The sequence below is a fragment of the Mastigoproctus giganteus genome, chromosome 5 (assembly GCF_048544385.1).
Source record: "Mastigoproctus giganteus isolate SK-2022 chromosome 5, ASM4854438v1, whole genome shotgun sequence".
NCBI lineage: Eukaryota > Metazoa > Arthropoda > Arachnida > Uropygi > Thelyphonidae > Mastigoproctus > Mastigoproctus giganteus.
The window spans coordinates 169208041-169227015 of record NC_143579.1 but is presented as its reverse complement, the minus strand read 5'-3'; the positions used below and the strand labels follow the sequence as shown (position 1 = coordinate 169227015).

Below are 18975 nucleotides of genomic sequence, written 5' to 3'. Positions count from 1 at the left end.
TCGTCCACCGGTATAGCACTTCCTCCGATGGGCGTCTTATTGGTGCCCTATGCACTAGACAGTACAGTACAGCAAGGCCCAGGTTCACATACCTAAGGACATGGGCCGGGATGAGACTGTCCAGGTGGCGTTTCTTGACTGCGAAATGTCCCGAAACTATCAGGCCTGTAGGCAGTAATACTGTTGTAACACAGAATTCTCAAAGTGGAGTTGGACTAACGTCTAGGGGCCACCCAAAATAAGAACACATACGTACATATCACATGACATCATATATATGATCAGAATATGTCAGTGCATATAAATAAAAATCGTGAGAATGTGTATAAATAAATGAATGCCTTAATATCGCGTCGTATCATTCTTGATGCTGAAAAAAAAAAAAAGTCGACGAAACGTAAACATGTAGTTGTACGCATTCAGCACAAATGCTAACTCTGCTGGATTTAGCTCTAAAAATATTTAGAACTACAAAACTTAAATTAAGTTTACAAAATATTACAATATGCTACCATTTACACTAATGCTATTTTATAGCAAGTAAACTGTTTCATATTTCGCAAAAACAGCAAATGGCTTATTTAGATCAAAAGCCGGCACAAGAATTTTTACAACTTTCGAGTTACTCGTCCCATTAGTAAAATTAAACACGCCTGCGTCATCAAGATGATAAAAACTTGTTTTTAAATAATCAAAATTAATAAAACTAAACCGCCAGGCCAAATCCACAAAAAAAGAAAAACGTTTTTAGATTTGGTTACGAAACTGCCAGATCTTTTTCTCAGTGGGAGTGCCTCTCCGTATATATATTCCGGTGGTTGCAACACAAAGTTCCCGAAATTTAGGTAGATTTGCTGTCATATAAATATAAAAACTCTCATGTCCAATTAATAATCTGGAATTTACACTGTAATTTTATCGTTTTAATACAGTTATTTTTAGCAGGAGTTCTGTATGATAAAGTTGATTCACTGATTTCTCTATAAAAAAAACCAACTAACCTCTACATAATATAAAACGATATTTTTGCCTTTCAGAGAAAACCTTGTTTCAACCATTGCAAGTGAAACTGTTTATGGTAATCTTACATTTTTAAAGAAAAGTTTCCGAAGAATAGAGGAAATATTCAGCTCGGAATACTTTAAAGATATTAAAATATTGTGAAAAGGGGATTCAAGAATCCTTTAGCTTCTGCCCGTATCTCATAATTAGTCAGGTGCTGACTCATGACCTAACCGTAAGGCAGAAGGAGGAAATGGACAGAAAAGACCTAAACTGCCATTTATTGTTTCCCCTTGCCATAATAATGATGTGGAAATGAAGCTTAACGTAATCGCAACCACCCAAAGCTCTTATTTATTAGTAAGCCCTACGTTCTGCTTTTCTCTGCCTTCAGCGAAAGACGATATCATGATACCTGCTCCCAAAACAGACCTATTCTGGTATAACCTTTAAACAAGCAGCTCTAAAGCTGGCGTTTTCAAATTCTAACTTACAACTTTGCTAGCAAAGATGTTACACGTGCCATTAACACATGTTGATTAGCTCTTGACACTATTTAACCAAAGAACGGACTAAACCTGACTTACCTATGGCGTGATAAATGACGATGGATTCGGAGTAGAACAGATAGAATGCCCAAATACCGGCTCCACTGTAGAAGATGACATCTCGAAGAAATGGTCTCTTCATAAGTGTGAATGACTGGGAGAGGAAGATGGAACCTGCTACCACCGTCGTGACGAATATACCGCCACCTACACCATAATTAAGAAGAGGTTAATTTTTCTCTGCAAAGGCGAATAAATGAATATAAGGCTTCAAAAAAGTTTTTTTTTTCTTCCTGCTATGAGGAACAGAATCTAAAAATCAATATTTTTGGCTTATCGAAATGTTCATTAATGCAACGACTAAATAAATTCCTCAGCTGTTAGCGATTTAGAGCAAATGAATATCATGAGTGATATAAAGAGGCATGTATAACACCACTCACCAAAACTACTGTCTGTTGATTAGATCAGCACATGACTTCTCCTCGAGGTGCATGGGCCCGTCAAAAAAAAGCGCATAAAAAAATCTGTCTTGAGGGAAATTGAACCCGCGCCTTTTCCGTACACTGTAAAAACAGTGACCCTAGTCACTATGCTGCGGAAGAGTACGAGTATAACCTCCTGTTCCCTTGGTCACAGATGACTTTTGGCTACTCAGGTACACCGCGAAAAACAGACCAGATAGATTTCAAACAAATGTCCTGACCTTCACGTTTCGAATCCCTTTACTCAATCATGGATGGCCAAACTAAATGGTAACGGGGACTTTTTCTATTCCAGTCAGAAAGGGCTTCTGCCAGTGAATGGTGCACCTGTTGGAAACTTTTTAACTAGTAACATCTGTTGATTGAATATCGGTGCTGAATCATAGGGTGAATGCAACACGTGGGTCACCGGGCAGAAGAGCCCGGTGCAAAACTGACTCCTTGTGGTAACAGCGCGAAAAGGATAACTGTCCGGTGCTGACAATTGGACGCCATCAATGGATGTATATCTGATTGAATATTCAAGAAACTGTCATACACCATAAATTCGGTATTATATAAAATTATACTAAATAACGATGTACTTATGAATTCCTATATCAGGGCTCAGAATGTCATAAGCTGAAATGCCCTTTTTATATTTCACGTTCATGCTGTATGTAAAGTGTAGTCGCATTAAAAAATTACATGCAGAACATTATATATTCACAACTTCTAAATGCTGTAATTCAGTTTTCGTTTTCGTTAAATGCGTAACTAAAAACCATGTTCAGAGATGCATTTTTCCCATTCTGTGTTATGCCTCCGAAATCTGGTCTGATGCTCCTCAGGTTCCCGTCAAGAAATTCCTTGCCCTAGAGTATTGGGTTCTTAGATGGCTGAGCAGTAAACTTGGTTTTCCCCCATACAATATCCAGGCAACAGCTTTATAAAAACTTAAAAACAAAACCTCTGCAACAGATGATCAACGAGTCTGAAGTCATACTTCTTGCAAAGTTAATCAACTCTGCAACCGATTCACCAAACTTAACCAACATAATAGCTTCCACCAACAACGATTCAAATCCAGACTAAAACAAATGAACAGGATGTTCCCCAGTGCATCCCTTCACCTCAGAAATTATCACAACATTGATTGTAAGAGGTTGCTCAACTCTGAAGCCTACAGGAGTCTCATTTCCAATCAAATGATGAGAAATAAAAACAGCTGCTTGCCTGAAACCCATTAAGTGCATGTGAGAGCCAAATGTGATGTTCTGCAATATATATTTTTGATCATTATAATTCATATTCGTTGTTAATATATATATAGAATATGCCATGTATTAGTTTTTATACTTGTCTCCTTTGTAATGAATTTATGCCCCTAGCCTAGTGCTGTGATGGGCCTGCTTTATTTGCAATAAATGAATATTTATATTTTAATTTCAATTATTAGTTTCGTTAACTTTCTTCATGTTCTGTGCCTTACACCGGCACTGATTTCAGCGTATTAGCAGTTAGCAACCTCGTGCAAATGAAGGTTGTGAAAGGTTTCTTCTGACTGCCATGCTTTGTATTGCTATAAAATGGAAGATCTCCAATTTTCAAACGTATTCTTCGTTGCATAATCCCTATTCCCTTATATGTCTCTACTATATGGTCCTCGGCACCCCTATACCAAACCAGGTTCTTATTCCTCTAATACAGGATTTTAAAATGGCTGAATAAGTTTACAGGTCTACCACCTACTATATCAAAATCTGTCCTGCTCTCCAATCTAAATATGATACCGAGTACCAACATCATCTCTAGGAATCTCGTTATCTTCGCTCAGCTTTTGGCCGGGAAATTAAACTCGCCTGATATCTGGGAGATCATTGCCAGACCGGCAGGTCGGAATAGAAGTGTTACCATCTCGCTCTCATATACAGATCTAGGCTGCGAAGCACAACCATCCTGGACCATACGTTTTCATTTAACTCCATCGAAATATTCAATAGTTTATCCATAGACTTCCAAAAACCGTGCAACGACATAACCTGCAGATATGTACGCCCTCGTTAAGCTCTAAGTGATTATGTCTGTGATGCTACATTCCACGCATTGTTATATTTATGTATATAAATCAAAGCCTGGTAAAGCCTGGAATGCCACCAAAATTAGTAAGTAAACTATTCAAGGCATGGGGAAAAGGATCCCGCGGAAAAAAAGATTACTTCCAAAATCTGTCGACAATATGGCGCTGTACAAGAGGAAAGACATGACAAAGTACCAACAAATAACTAAGACAAACCTTAGTGAAATTACAAATTTTTATTTGTGTTCTTTGCAAATATACAGAAAGAAACTAAATTGCACTAAAGTAGTTTTAAATACAAACTAAAAAATAAGACACCTAAGAGAGAAGAAAATTTGCATAAATCTGAGTTAATTTAATTTTCCCAGCAGCAGAGAGCTATAAAGGCACAATGCAAATGTATTCTGTAAGTTTACTGTTGACAATGTGTCTCACTCTGCCTGATCGCGCTTTAATTGCGAAGTTCTTCTACGTTAATGGATGCAATGCAGCAGCCGCTCTGAGTGAATTTAGACGCTGTAAGAACTTACGTCAAGGTCCTTTATCAGCTGCGGCAGTTAGAAGGATGATTAACAAATTTGAGGAAACTGGGTCCTTTGTTGTTAAGCCTGGAAGAGGAAGGAAGCCTGTTTCACCTCAGGTAGTAGAGATAGCCGTTGCCACGGCTATCGTCGACAGATCCATGGATACAGCTGCTGGAACTAGTAGTAGCGCACGGGGAGTAGAGAGGCAATTTGATGGCCCATATTCGACTCTGTGGAAAATCCTTCGGAAACTAATCCACTATTATCCATACAAGATCACTCGCCAACAGCAGCTGCAAAGCGATGATTCTGAAAAACGAATGGCATTTGCTCTTAACGTTTTTGTCCAGAATGGAAGTGGACGATGATTGGCCATGGAACATTCTTTGTGGGGACGAGGCCCATTTTTATCTCGATGGGACTGTCAACACTCAAAATTGCCGAATATGGGCTTCAGAAGCACAGAATGTTATTCAGTAAATCCCATTGCACTCGCCGAAAATCACAGTCTGGTGTGGTGTGACTTCAAATTTCATCCTAGGGCCATACTTTTTCGAGGAATTGCACCCAGCAAGAGTAGCCACCCGTTCGTTACAGCATAAAGATATCATCATATGCTGAGCAGTTTCATTATTCCTCAACTGCAGCAAAGAGGATGCCTGGATGAGACAATTTTTATGCAAGATGAGGCTTCCCCTCATATCGCACGACCAGTACAGCAGCTTCTCCGATATCACTTCACTGAAGAAAGAGTCCTTAGTCGTTTGTTTCCCATTGCATGGCCACCACTTTCGTCTGACTGTGGGAGTCATGCATTTTGGCTGTGGGGTGACCTCAAGGCCAATGTCTATCAAGGAAGTGTCGCTAACATGGCTGTCTTTAAGGACAACATAACGCAGCATGTGCAGAACATTACTCCACAGCTGTTGCATTCTGCACTCCGAATGCAATTTCTGTCCAGAAATGGTAATCAAATCGAAAACCAACTCCACTATCAGCGACCATCGGGAGTAAATTTTGAGTGGGTTTGGAGCTGTGAAACCATTCCTCTGGCAGTTTCTTTCTATTTTTTGCAAGGTGCACAAATACAAATTTGTAATTTCATTAAGGTTTGTCTTAGTTATTTATTTATTGGTACTTTGCTATGTCTTTCCTCTTGTACAACGCCATATTATCCCCTATTGGCAGATTTTGGAACCATTTCTTTTTTTTTTTTTTTTTTTTTCACAGGATCCTTCTCCCCTTGAATAGTTTACTTACTAATTTTGGTGGCATTCCACTTATTACTTAGAGCTACAGAGAGCTCTGAATAGGGATACTTTAATTATGTCCACCCTGTAAATACACTGGTGTTCAAAGAAAGTGCATCACCCCTTAAAATTGTAATTGCCGTCCGAATAACGTAATTATATGGCAACATTTCTTACAGATTGCATCAGATAAGATTAACACATGTAGGTGATGTCGTAATATTGCATCAGCTGTTACTTTCAGCTATATAAGCACGCTCTGCAAGAGTTGCAGTCATTCCTTGCTTGTGCCAGGATGGCAAGTTACGTGAAGTTGACGCCACAAAGAAAGAGTGGTATCGTTGCTTTACGTGAGGAAGGATGTTCATATTGCTTATTGTGTCTTGTAATCAGTCGACAGTGAGTAGAATTCTTTTCAAACTCAAGAATACTGGTTCTGTTGAGAAAAAAGGAACCGGACGTAAAACGAGACTCTACGCCAAAACAGGACCGCGTTTTGTAGCGCTTATGCCTTAAAAACCGTAAATCTTCTTCGTCTGAGCTGAAAAGAGAATGGAAACAATATACAGGAGTGGTAGCAAGTCCAGTAACAGTCAGATGACGCCTCTTCAAAAATGGACTTGTAGCCTGTCGTCCTAAGAAGAAGGCCCGATTGATTTGGTGTAAGGAGCACGTCAAATGGACCCCCAGCAGTGGCAGTCAGTTATTTTCTCGGATGAGAAGAAATTCAACCTGCATGGCTCTGATGGGGACAAACGATTCGCCGTAGACGTGGTGAAGAATACCATCCAGACTGTATGGTGTCTACAGTGAAATTCCCTACCAGCCAAATGATATGGGGGTGCATTTCGTATCGCGGAGTAGGTCACCTGCAGGTTATAAAAGGTTCCATAAATGCCAATGGATACCTGGCTATATTGGAAGGCAAATTGTTGCCAACCATTAAAGACCATTTCAACCTGCCAAGTAACTGCATCTTTCAGGACGACTCTACTCCTTGTCATTGGGCGAAAAGTGTAAGTGGACACTTCTGTAGTTACTTTAGCTTCATTTCTGCGTTAAACGTTTGACAGAATGTGTTTACATTTGTTACAGATTAAAAAATGTTTGGAAGAACGGTCCATTACAACTGTTAGCTGGCCAAGAAACAGCCCGAACCTGAATCCTATAGAGAACTGTTGGCATCGTGTGGAATCTGCAGTTGCCACAAAGAAACCAAAGATCCTTCGTGAACTTCATAATTCGTGTTTGGAACCACAAACTATCAGTTGATTTTCTTCAGAAATTGATCTTTTCAATGCCTCGACGGTGTGCTGCTGTCATCAGGGCCAGAGGCGGTTCAACTAACTATTAGTTTGAACCTGGTAAACTTTTCATTTTGTTTTCCATTTAAAATGATAAACTGAAGCAAATTGAAGGCTTCTGATAACATTTCAGCCATAAGTCGTGTTTACTAAAACTGTTATATAAAGGTTGCAAATGCTCATTTTGGAATATTTTGAGCGCACCTGTCAAATATTACTTATCTTTGACAGGTGCGCCTGTCAAAGATAAGTAATATTTAACAACGATAAGTAAATATTACTTTGCCTTAACTATTAATAAATATCTTTTGTTTATATTTCTATTTGTGATGCTAGTCATTAACGTAACATACCATCGAGAAAAAGGGTTAGAAATGTGAAATTCCTAGGTGATGCACTTTCTTTGAACACCAGTGTAGTTTGTCATTTTTCATTCCATGTTATTATGTAACCCATGTCCTCTAGCTTCATAGCTGTAAAGGAACATTCCTTTGGAAATAAACAGATAATAATAATAATTAGAATTTTTATTAATGAATAATAAACGTTAAAAGACTATAAATGGTACTAAAAACCTTCCAAGTAACAGCAATCAAGGGAACTGAGGTAATGTCGTGAACCATTCTTTGGTCTTCTTTTTTTAAAAGATTCAGCAGCCTGATTTTCGAAACAAAATCGTTACTTTTCTTCTTTCCTTCACCAAAAGAAAGTCCACAAGTGTCTCTCACGAAGTGGAACGTCAGTTCTATTGAAGAACTTAACTGCTGAAGAGCTAAAATTTCCTCAAGAAACGATCAGGCTCGTTTCGACAGAACACGAGGAAAAGTTTCAGCACGATAGTTCCACGAATTGTGAATAATGAACGAGATTGCAATATTTTTGAGGAATATTATAAAACCAGCGATTAAACAACACCCAGAAGGAAAATGTCAACTACATAGAAAGCGTTTTAATTCTCGAAAATCAAACAAGCAAGCATGACAAAGGTGAAAATAATTTTGATTTCCCTAATTCACCTTTAAGGATAAATTCTGAATAAAGCAACACTCTCATTCGTTGTTAGTAACCGCAATTAGCTTTCTTTTTGAAAGTATTGAGGATTTTGATCGGCGTAGCAGGAAAGATCTCGAAACGTCTTTTAGTCATGGCAAATTAGAAACGGTTTTTAATCAGCAACGTCTGTTACAATGTAAGAGAGTAAATGGGTACAAGAATATCTCAGAATTATATCCAATAATAAATAATTAGTGGATATAAATAATAATTAATTGCGTCCAATAAATAATTAACCGATGTGAAGTGGCACGTAAAAAAGAACACCACAACGGTAGTAAAAAGCGTTGTCGTTATCTGTAAAAGGAAATCCAGCATCGTTGGACCATGTCAAAGTAGAAGGAAGTACAATAAGCATATTAAAAAAGCGTATAACATAAGTAGTTAAATTTTTGTAGCCGGACCTTGAATAAGATAATCCCAACTGCGGTAATTCACGTAGTATCTGAAAAAGACAGTGGATAAATCGAGTTTAAATACATTCATGCTGGTAACAAGATGTTTCTGGGCGAGACCCGGTGTCCCCATTATCGATGAATCAGCTGCAAGTGAAGTGTATCGAATGTTAAAGTGCTGATGGAGTCTAATCATCTGGGGAGCTCTCGAAGCAAGATAATTATAATGACATGATTTAGCTAAGCAGACAAATGAAAGAGTAATAATTGAATTTACGTATATAAAAGAAACAGAAAATAATCAGTAGACAACTGAAAATACAAACGAAAATAATCAATTCCCGTGCAGAAAATGCAATGGATTCTTAATTCTACAGTTATCTGAAGCGGATCCATAAAAGACACACTGAAGTACCTAAGGCTCTTCATTCATAGTTACCGTTAGGTTCTATGATGTATCTAACGTCATAGAAATCACAGGCGCACCCAATTTATTGGGTGCGCAAACTCTACCGTTAGAACGCCTCTGATGGACGAATAAATTGGGTGCGCGAAGTGGAAAAGCATCGTGTATATCAGTAACAATACTGTAAAAAATTCCATTTAGATGAAAAGAAAAGCATTACTTCGAAATGAGTATATTTTTAGGTGGGTTTGCAAATTTGTAAAACGCCTACTGTCTTAACCATGTCCTTTCACAAGGGCCAAATTCCAGGGACAAACAAAACACCAAAATTTTTGGTATTTTGTTTGTCCCTGGAGAGTTCTAAAGCCCGATTAAAATTCCTTTAAATGCTTGGGATCGATAATACAGGCTAATGGATCGTCTAAACTGGGGGTTGAGAAGAGATAGAAGGAAAGTGATAGGTATGCTGAATGCAATCCTGTGGAGTAGGAATATACTCAATAACACAAAGAGACTTATCTACCAATAGTGCAGAAACATGGACAGTGAATAAAAGACAACAGAGAAAATTGCTTGCGACAGAAATGGACTACTGGAGAAAATAAGAAATGAACAGATTCGAAGAATGATGGAAGTGAAAACTGATATAATCCAGGTAACTGAAACAAAAAAGCTGAGGTAGTGTGGACACACCAGAAGAATGGAGAAAGATAGACTTCCAAAAGTGCTTTTTTTTTTATTTTTTGTAGTTGTTGGAGCATCGGCTTCTGTGGCCACAATGCACCTCCCAAGGTTTTTACAGTACTTTGATCCATCAAAGCAAAATTAACGACGCTTGGAATCATCAAAAACCTGTCATGTGCTTGCGGAGGAAGGGCTGGAAAGCTGGTATCATCTAATGTACGAATGCCCTCTGTATGAGGACCTCCGCAGCATCCTGATAGCTACAATCGCCAACCTCCCCAGGAATCAAGAGTCGCATCTACTGGGCAGCGTTGAAGAGTATTCTGCGTTTATCAACTTTGCACAAAATCTCTTCACTAGAAGACGAACTAGCCCTGACATTGACCCAAGAGGTACTCAACTCGACCAACAACTACCGGTTCATTACTGACAATCATCAACAAGACACTGAAGTACTACCGAAAGGAAATGACTATAACACGGACATAACTACTTGAAGAGCAGAACTTCTGTGAAACATGATGTAAACGCCTATGGCGCCCATATCAGACCCCCCTTCTCGCTTAATGGAGACTACTCTCCACCTTAACAATTTGGGGAAGCCTTTCTCTACGCCTCATTACTTCTAGCTGTACCCTTCCCACTTGACTAATTCCCCACACTCTACTCTTACTATTTTTTATTTTTATAAGACGGAATACTTAACATCGAAAGCAGAAGAATATAAACTTAAAACAATACATAACTTTAAATGCTTGGGATCGATAATACAGGCTAATGGATCGTCTAAACTGGGGGTTGAGAAGAGATAGAAGGAAAGTGATAGGTATGCTGAATGCAATCCTGTGGAGTAGGAATATACTCAATAACACAAAGAGACTTATATCTACCAATAGTACAGAGCATTATGCTCTATGAGGCAGAAACATGGACAGTGAATAAAACACAACAGAGAAAATTGCTTGCGACAGAAATGGACTACTGGGGAAAATAAGAAATGAACAGATTCGAAGAATGATGGAAGTGAAAACTGATATAATCCAGGTAACTGAAACAAAAAAGCTGAGGTAGTGTGGACATACCAGAAGAATGGAGAAAGATAGACTTCCAAAAGTGATGATTTTTTTTTATTTTTTGTAGTTGTTGGCGCATCGGCTTCTGTGGCCACAATGCACCTCCCAAGGTTTTTACAGTACTTTGATCCAAGCCCGAGGCGGGATTCGAACCCGCAACCTTTGGGTTGCTAGGCAGGCACTTTACCCACCCGGCTAGCCCGGTCGGCCCAAAAGTGATTAGGAAGAGTGGAAGACCAAGGGAGGTGTCGATGGATGGAGCCCGTAAAAGCATGGTAAGACAAGAACTGAGAGAGGAAGATACAGAAAACTGCGAAAAAGACTATAAGTTTTTTTTTTTAGATCAAGGAAACCCATTGCGCAATGGAAAATTCCTAATAAAGAAGAATATTTTTTTTATTTTATTATTATTATTTTTTAAGGTCCTATCATCACTGAAAGCTCACGACTTGCCAGAGACTAATAAGCAGCCTGGCTTACTCCTAGCTGTGCATACGGGCAACGTGGTGTCCCATTAGGGGACCTGCCGCCAAAATCCAGACTACAACAACAGGACCCAACATAATACTTTTCATATACCACACACAATACTTTTGTCCGGTTTTAACAGAGTAATGTGTTCTTATTTATGGGGCAGTTGTGGAAAACCACCAGTGGCGCTCCTCCCCAAACACTATGTACACCTCCACATTGTTTTTGCCGTGTATCGAGATGACACTGGAGACGCTTATACCCCTACACCTAGAGGTAATAAGAAGAGAATTGTATCAACGGTTGAAGAAGAGTATTCCCACCGAAACAGCAGGCATCACTCTTAGCCTTGATAACAACCCAAACAGGAAAGGAAGAGAATCACTGAACTTATGTACAGGACCTGACATGAGACACCACCAATAAAGGATTAATAATCAAAAAAGTTCATTCTATCTGTGAACCTCATCAGTCCAAAGCCTCCTCTCTGGTACTCACCAGGCCTCCATACTACATTTCTATTAACAGACCACGGACCCTTTAAAGGGAAGCTAACATCCCTAGATATGGAAGATGATCCGCTGTGTCACTGCGAGGCTGAAGAAACGTGGGATCACAAATGTAAGACTGCCATGAATATGACGCGTTCCGGCTAAGGTTTGCCACTAAAATCCAAGATAATCCCCTGGCATTGTAAGCACCTGATTATAATGGCGTGCAGCGCTGTGCCGCCTTTACTGAGTTTGCGCAGTCTGTCTTCACTGCTAGACGAGTTAGGAGCTCAAACAAGAAACTTCTTGAATATGACACACTTCTCAGAAAAAAAAATACTCCTTCCTTGGTTTGTCCCAGGAGTGACACAACCACCAGCACAGCTCAACTGCTGCTATTAGGCCTTCCTAGCCACGCTCCCTTGCATGGTTCTTTGCCTCCACTCCCCGGGCGGGAGGCGACCCCTGGTCTCCCTCTGGTGGGGCATGGGCCTGCTCCACAGACTTGGGAGTCATCTCTATGGACCCCGTATCTCTATCTTTGCCCTCCAGTCTTCAGTCTCCCCACCTTCTCTAACTTACAACTAGTGTCCAAATCATCTCCAAATTGATTGAGCTCTACACCCAAAAACTTAATCACATCGAATCGCCTAACTAGTATTAGCGGTTTTTTTTTTTTTTAGGTCCTCGCCACTGAAATCACAGGAAATTAGGTGGCAGGGCCTGCCAGAGTAAATATAACTATGCTGGGTCTGTCTCCACGGGGTGGAGTGGAGCAACGTTGGGACCCAGGGGCTAAATGACCAGAGGAACAACGATACACGACACTACACATATGCAACATCCATGCGCTATTAAACCTCTGGCATTGACAGTGTTCTGTTTCACACCCACAATGTATATTATGCAGAGATGGGGGGAAACCCCAGGTGCCGTTTGATACAAAACACACTCCACACCTATGCAAGAATAGTTCTAGGATCATGTCCAAGCATTCTGTGTGCTTCCATTGGCCGCCAAATTTCCACATCAACCCCATCGAACATTTCTGGGATGCAGGGGAACGCAGCATTCGCCAGTCTGCATCAGTACTTTGCTCTATTGCTGAACTTTGGACGTCCTTCTGTCCAGCCGGTTCAGAATAGCTGAGAACATCTGCGTTCCGTGTAGTTATGCCACACCGGGTGCAAGCGGTCATCACGGCGAAAGGTGGCATAGTACTTCTAGTGAGACCGTCATAAAATTTTGGCACATGAGTGTAAATCTGCTTCCGTGCATCATTTGCCACTAAACCATGGACGGGAAAAACACCAGGATCCAGCAACTAAAGACTTCGACCCAAACATAAACTTAAGCAACCACAAACCTGACTAATGGACCTGTCCTGGTGCTAAGTGACAACTACGGACAGGATTGTACACCCGGACTCGACAACCTCGGATCCAATAACTAATGACCATGACTCCAGACAGGAACATAAATAACCACGGACTGGACTAAATACCCACAACTACGGGCCTGTCCTGCTGTAAAGTGACAACCACAGACAGGAACCTACACCCAGATTGGACAAACTCAGACCCAACAAGGGACCTGACTCAAGCAGACATGCAGCTGCCAGGCCATTCGGAGAATTGTGCCGGCTCCCTTTCTGGGCATACTTTCCTTCCTCCCCTGGCAGAGGGAGAGGCGACAGCCCTCTTGTTGCCACCCTACATCTTTCTCTCTGGTGGGGCATGGGCATGCCCCACTCACACATGCTGGGGTCGTCTACTCTACTGACCCCAGTCCTTCCTAACTGTTCCCCCCAGCCTTCAGTCTCTCCCCTCTTTATCTGTACGCCAGCGCAAGACCCACACCAAAATTCTGTAAATTATTTCGGCCGTTAAATTCTCAAACGCAACCCCTTCACACCGGGAAATATGTATGTGATCAATATACAACGCGCAAAAAAAAATTTTTTTTTAGGTCCTCGCCATTGAAATTTCAGGAAAATAGGTGGCAGGACCTGTCAGAGTAAATGCAAACTACTGGGTACCTGGTCTGCCTCCACAGGGCGAAAGTGGGGCAACGTCGGGTCCTGGCGGCTAAATGGCCAGAAGAACAACGGTACACGACACCAGACATTTCAAGATCCATACACTTTTAAATCTTTGGCCTTCACAGCGAACTGTATCACCACACGATGTAAACTACGCGGAGATAGGAGAAACTCCTGGTGCCGTTTGACCGCTATTCACCGGGTTTTTCATTTTTTTTTTTTTTAAGGTCCTAGCCACTGAAATCTCAGGAAATTAGGTGGCAGGACCTGCTAGAGTAATTATCTTAAACTACTGGCGTACCTGGTCTGCCTCCACGGGGCTAACTGCGAGCAACGTTGGGCCTCAGTAGGGATCCAGCGGCTAAATGGCCAGAAGAACGACAATACACAACACTACACTTACAACATCCATTTACTTTTAAATCTGTGGCGTTTCACAGTTAACTGTTACACCCACAATGAAAGTTACACGGAGATGGGGGAAACTCCTGGTGCCGTTAGACAACAACATACTTTACACTTATACTATCCCGAAAATGAAAGTAAGAACACAAATATTTTTGAATTTTATAAAATGTTTCGCATTAACCATTCATTCACTTTTTCGATTTGTAAACAAGGACATACTGGGAATGAATCCCCTATTCCCCAAAAGGAGTGATGATATTTTTTTTTCAGCTTGAGAAGTAATAATATTTTATTTTCAGTCCCCTCCCCCCAATTACTTATCATAATCAGTTTTAGGATTATTACTTCTCCCCGAAATATGCAAGAAAATATTTCGGCTGAACCTGTATGCGGTATTTGAAGTCATGTGAGCGATCTTGTAGAAATCTGTGAAGGGCAACGATTTAATATAAAAGTACTAAGGACTTTTATGAACGATAATAATAATAATTTATTTAGTCTTTCTCATTTTGATAATCGTGCTCAATTCGTACACAACCACATCTTTGGCAACAAGGTATATTTCCGCCTGCAGGGGTTATAAGGTTACACTGAGAAAACTCATCTAAAATCGCATAAATAAAAATTCGAACAAATATCACGATTCACTAGAAGCAAACAAATCAACAATTTCATGATTATTAACCCGGTTTCGAGAAATAGATTACAGTTCGTAACACACACTGAAAAAAAAAAAAGATATCGAATATATGATGAAAATATTCCGTTATGAATTCAAGAAGTTAAGTTTTCAGTGTTTATTATAAATTTTTATAATTCCATAATCTGAAAGTAAAAGAATTAACACATTTTAATTAATGATATTTGAGCTTCGCAAGATGAATGATTCGCTTACCTGTAACGACCCTACTATTACGAGGAAACTGTAACGCATATAACTTGACTTGCGTTCACTGCTCGTGTGGTCCACGGTAGCACAGTTGTAACGTGCTTGATCGCCGAGTGGAAGGGCCTGGGTTCGAATCCAGCAGAAGGTATTGAGGAAATTTTCCTGCCTTCTTCCACTCGGTGCTGAGTTAGTCGATCTCAGGCCGTGGAGTGAGGTTTTCTCCGGGTACTCCGGTTTCCCCTCACACACCTAAAATCGACAGTCGGTCACACACGAGGTTACAGACCACTACACTTCGCGTTTCTTGACATTTCAATGCCCCGTTTTGGGGTATTGAACTTTCAAGGTTCTCCTAAGGGAGCTACCCCCGCCCGGGAGAGGGTAGTTCCTTGCTACCCCACCCCAGAAAATGTTTAACTAATTTATTCTTGATTAAAATATTTGTAAAACAAACATTTGTTTGTTTTACAAATATTTTATACGAATATTCCAAACTTGTAAAACAAACAAATGTTTGTTTTACAAATATTTTAATCAAATGTTTGTTTTAAAAGTTTGGAATATTCGTAAACAAATGATTCTAACTGATTTTAGAAAGTTTCTAAAATCAGTTAGAATCATTTGTTTGTTTTGCAAAGCAATTGTAAAACAAACAAATGTTAGAATCATTTGTTTGTTTTACAAAATCCCATTTGTAAAACACAAATCTTTGAATCATTTGTAAATTTGTAAAACAATAAATTTAAAACACAAACGTATGTTTGAATCAACGAATATGATGAAAAGATGGTGGATATTTACAACCTTTATTATTATAATTACTATCGTGGTTGTTTTAATTACATAATCTGATAGTAAAAGAATTAACGCATTTTAATTACTTATTAATACACTGGTGTTCAAAGACAGTGCATCACCTAGGTATTCCACATTTCTAACCCTTTTTGACGATGGTATGTTACATTAATGACTAGCATCACAAATAGAAATATAAACAAAAGATATTTATTAATAGTTAAGGCAAAGCTAAGTAATATTTTACAGGTGCTCTCAAAATATTCCAAAATGAGCATTTGCAACCTTTATACAACAGTTTTGGTAAACACGACAATTATGGCTAAAATGTTTTTAGAAGCCCCCAATTTGCTTCAGAACAAACTAATTTTTAGTTGAATCGCCTCTAGCCCTGATGACAGCAGCACACCGTCGAAGCATTGACAAGATCAATTTCTGAAGATAATCAAATGATAGTTCGTGGTTCCCAACACCAATTATGGCTTCCTGAATTCATCAAGGGTCTTTGGTTTCTTTCTGGCAACTGCAGATAGTAATAGTAAATTTGGCATGTGATGCAAGAAAGCAAGCTTAAGAGCTTATGTAGCATCAGCCAAAAAAAAAAAAAAAAAAAAATTCACACAACCATTCCCTCTAAATGTTTATCCAGTTCCTCGTTAAATTTATTTAAGCTATCAACTTCCACAACGACAGATGAAAGTTTGTTCCAGCGATCAACCACCCGCTGGCTAAAGGCAAATTTCAGCACAGCTGTCTTTCCTCAATTTGAATTTATGTCCCCTCAGGTTCGTAATCCGAACAAGTGGAAGAATCTCATCAGAATTCAGCGTGCTCAACCCATTCAAAGCCTTAAACACCTCAATCAAATCACCCCGTAGGTGTCTAGTCTTAAAAAGCTGCAATTTGCAGAACTCAAGCCTCTCTTGGTAAGAGGATCCCTTCATTCCCCTCATCAATCTTGTTGCCCTTCTCTGTACACGTTCAAGCAAATCTACATCCTTCCTAAGATGAGGCCTCCATACCTGTACGCAATACTCAAGGCGTGGCCTGACCATTGCTTTATACTGTGAGACAATCACCACCTCTTCCCTGTTAGCAAAATTCCTGTATACCATGATCTGCATTGCTCAGAAAACTTCATATCTGATTGCACAATTACTCCCAGGTCTTTTTCATTTTCTACCGCCCTAAATGTAGTACCACACAGTCGGTACGTTCCTACGATGCCAACAGTTCTCTATAGGATTCAAGGCCGAGCTGTTTCCTGGCCAGCTAACAGTTGTAATGGACCGTTCTTCCAACCATTTTTTCAACTGTAACAAATGTAAACACATTACTGTTGAACTTCTAATGCAGCAATGAAGCTAAAATAACTACGGAAGTTCCTACTTACACTTTTTTTGCCCAATGACAAGGAGCAGAGTCCTGAAAGATGCAGTTACTTGGCAGGTTGAAATGGTCTCTAATGGTTGGCAGCAATTCCAATATAGCCAGGTATCCATTGGCATTTACGGAACCTTTTATAAACTGCAGGTGACCTACTCTGCGATAAGAAATACACCCCCTCCCATGTCATTTGGCTGGTAGGGAATTTCACTGTAGACACTAAACAGTCCGGATGGTATTCTTCACCACGTCTACGGCGAATCGTTCGTTTCCCATCAGAGCTATGCAGGTCGAATTTCTTCTCTCCCGAAAAAATAACTGACTTCCAATGCCCGGGAGTCCATTTGACATGCTTGCTAAAAAGAAGACAGTTATCAGTCTGGATATTTGTAAACTAATAACTGTTCACTGTATAGATTCCCCCCCCCCCCCTTGTATTCTTGTCCTGTGTTTGTTTTTTTTTTTTTTTTTTTTTTTTTGCTGGCACTGTGGAAATTAACCTAGTGCGGGGTAAATTGCCAGGGTGAGATTTGGGTAGGGGGTAGAGGGTTTTTTTATTTTTTATTATTTATTTATTTTATTTATTTATTTATTATTATTTATTTTTTGTCGTGTTTGCTGGCACTATGCAAGTAAATAAGTGCGAGATTGTGGACCAGAATGGAGATAGCCTTTCACCACCCAACTTTCAACAGATCCCGTGGCCATAGACAAACTACAATGCAGCCCCACCAGGAACGGGATAAAATCTTTAGACTGGATGTTCCCATCCAACACTATAGGAATACTTCTCATCCTTGACGTAAACTGTGATCGATATTGCACAGAAAAGGCCTAAACGACCAAGATCATCCATCGTATATACATCTTCCTGCCAAACAACTACCAGACTGACATTGGACTCAAGAAAGGTTCTTCCTAAATAAACATGCGGATGTATGACTGTTTATATATTCCTATTCATTTATGTAATATTGTTAATTTCTATGCCTGTTGAATTTAGATAATTTCTTAAATGTAAACTCTCCTAGTGAATTTGAAAGAAAAAAAAAAAACCTGGCTTGCGGGCCGTCTCTGGGGTAAGATGTACACCTAAATTTAATCCTACTTAATTTAGGCGTACACCTAAATTAAGTAGGATTTAAATAAAAATTTTAAAAATTGGACCAGCCCAGAAGCAACAAATATTAGTACTAGCAATGACCACATGATGCAAGAAAGCTTATGCTGCACCAGCAAAAAAAAAATAAATAAATAAAATAAATAAATAAATAAATAAAATAAAATGATAATAATCCGTAGCCAGGTGGGCAGGAGCAGCAGTGCGTAGCACACGCTTCTTGATTAGACCGGGGTTCGAGCCCGTCACCACCAAATACGGAGGATGCGGAAAGGTCAGGGAATGACCATCGCATATCCCCGGAGCAATATGGCCTTAGTTGCTAATGCTCCTAAAAACCAAATAACAAACAAACAATGATAATAATAATAATAATAATTAATAAAAAAGGAAATGGGCAACCTAAGCGTTTCCCTCCTCCTGATCCAGCTGACCTTTGAATTTCCCCAAACTGTCAGCGTCTACCACCCATGTAGGTAACTTATTCCATTAATTTATAACTCACCGGCTAAAATAAAACTTCCTGCAATCCAGTCTAAACATCTCCCCCCCCGTAACTTGAAATTATGCCCCCTAGTTCTAGAATCATTT

The 18975-nt window shown here is 39.7% G+C and overlaps 1 protein-coding gene across 1 annotated transcript in view; it reads right to left on the bottom strand.

Moving 5' to 3' along the window:
• LOC150085831 (mitochondrial sodium/calcium exchanger protein-like) overlaps window positions 1-18975 on the bottom strand; it is a 66691-nt gene that overhangs the window by 27389 nt on the left and 20327 nt on the right. The window contains exon 6 of the mRNA XM_090374710.1: window positions 1590-1757. Within this exon, the coding sequence (XP_090230836.1) occupies window positions 1590-1757 (168 nt within the window). The remainder of the gene's footprint in view (window positions 1-1589; window positions 1758-18975) is intronic.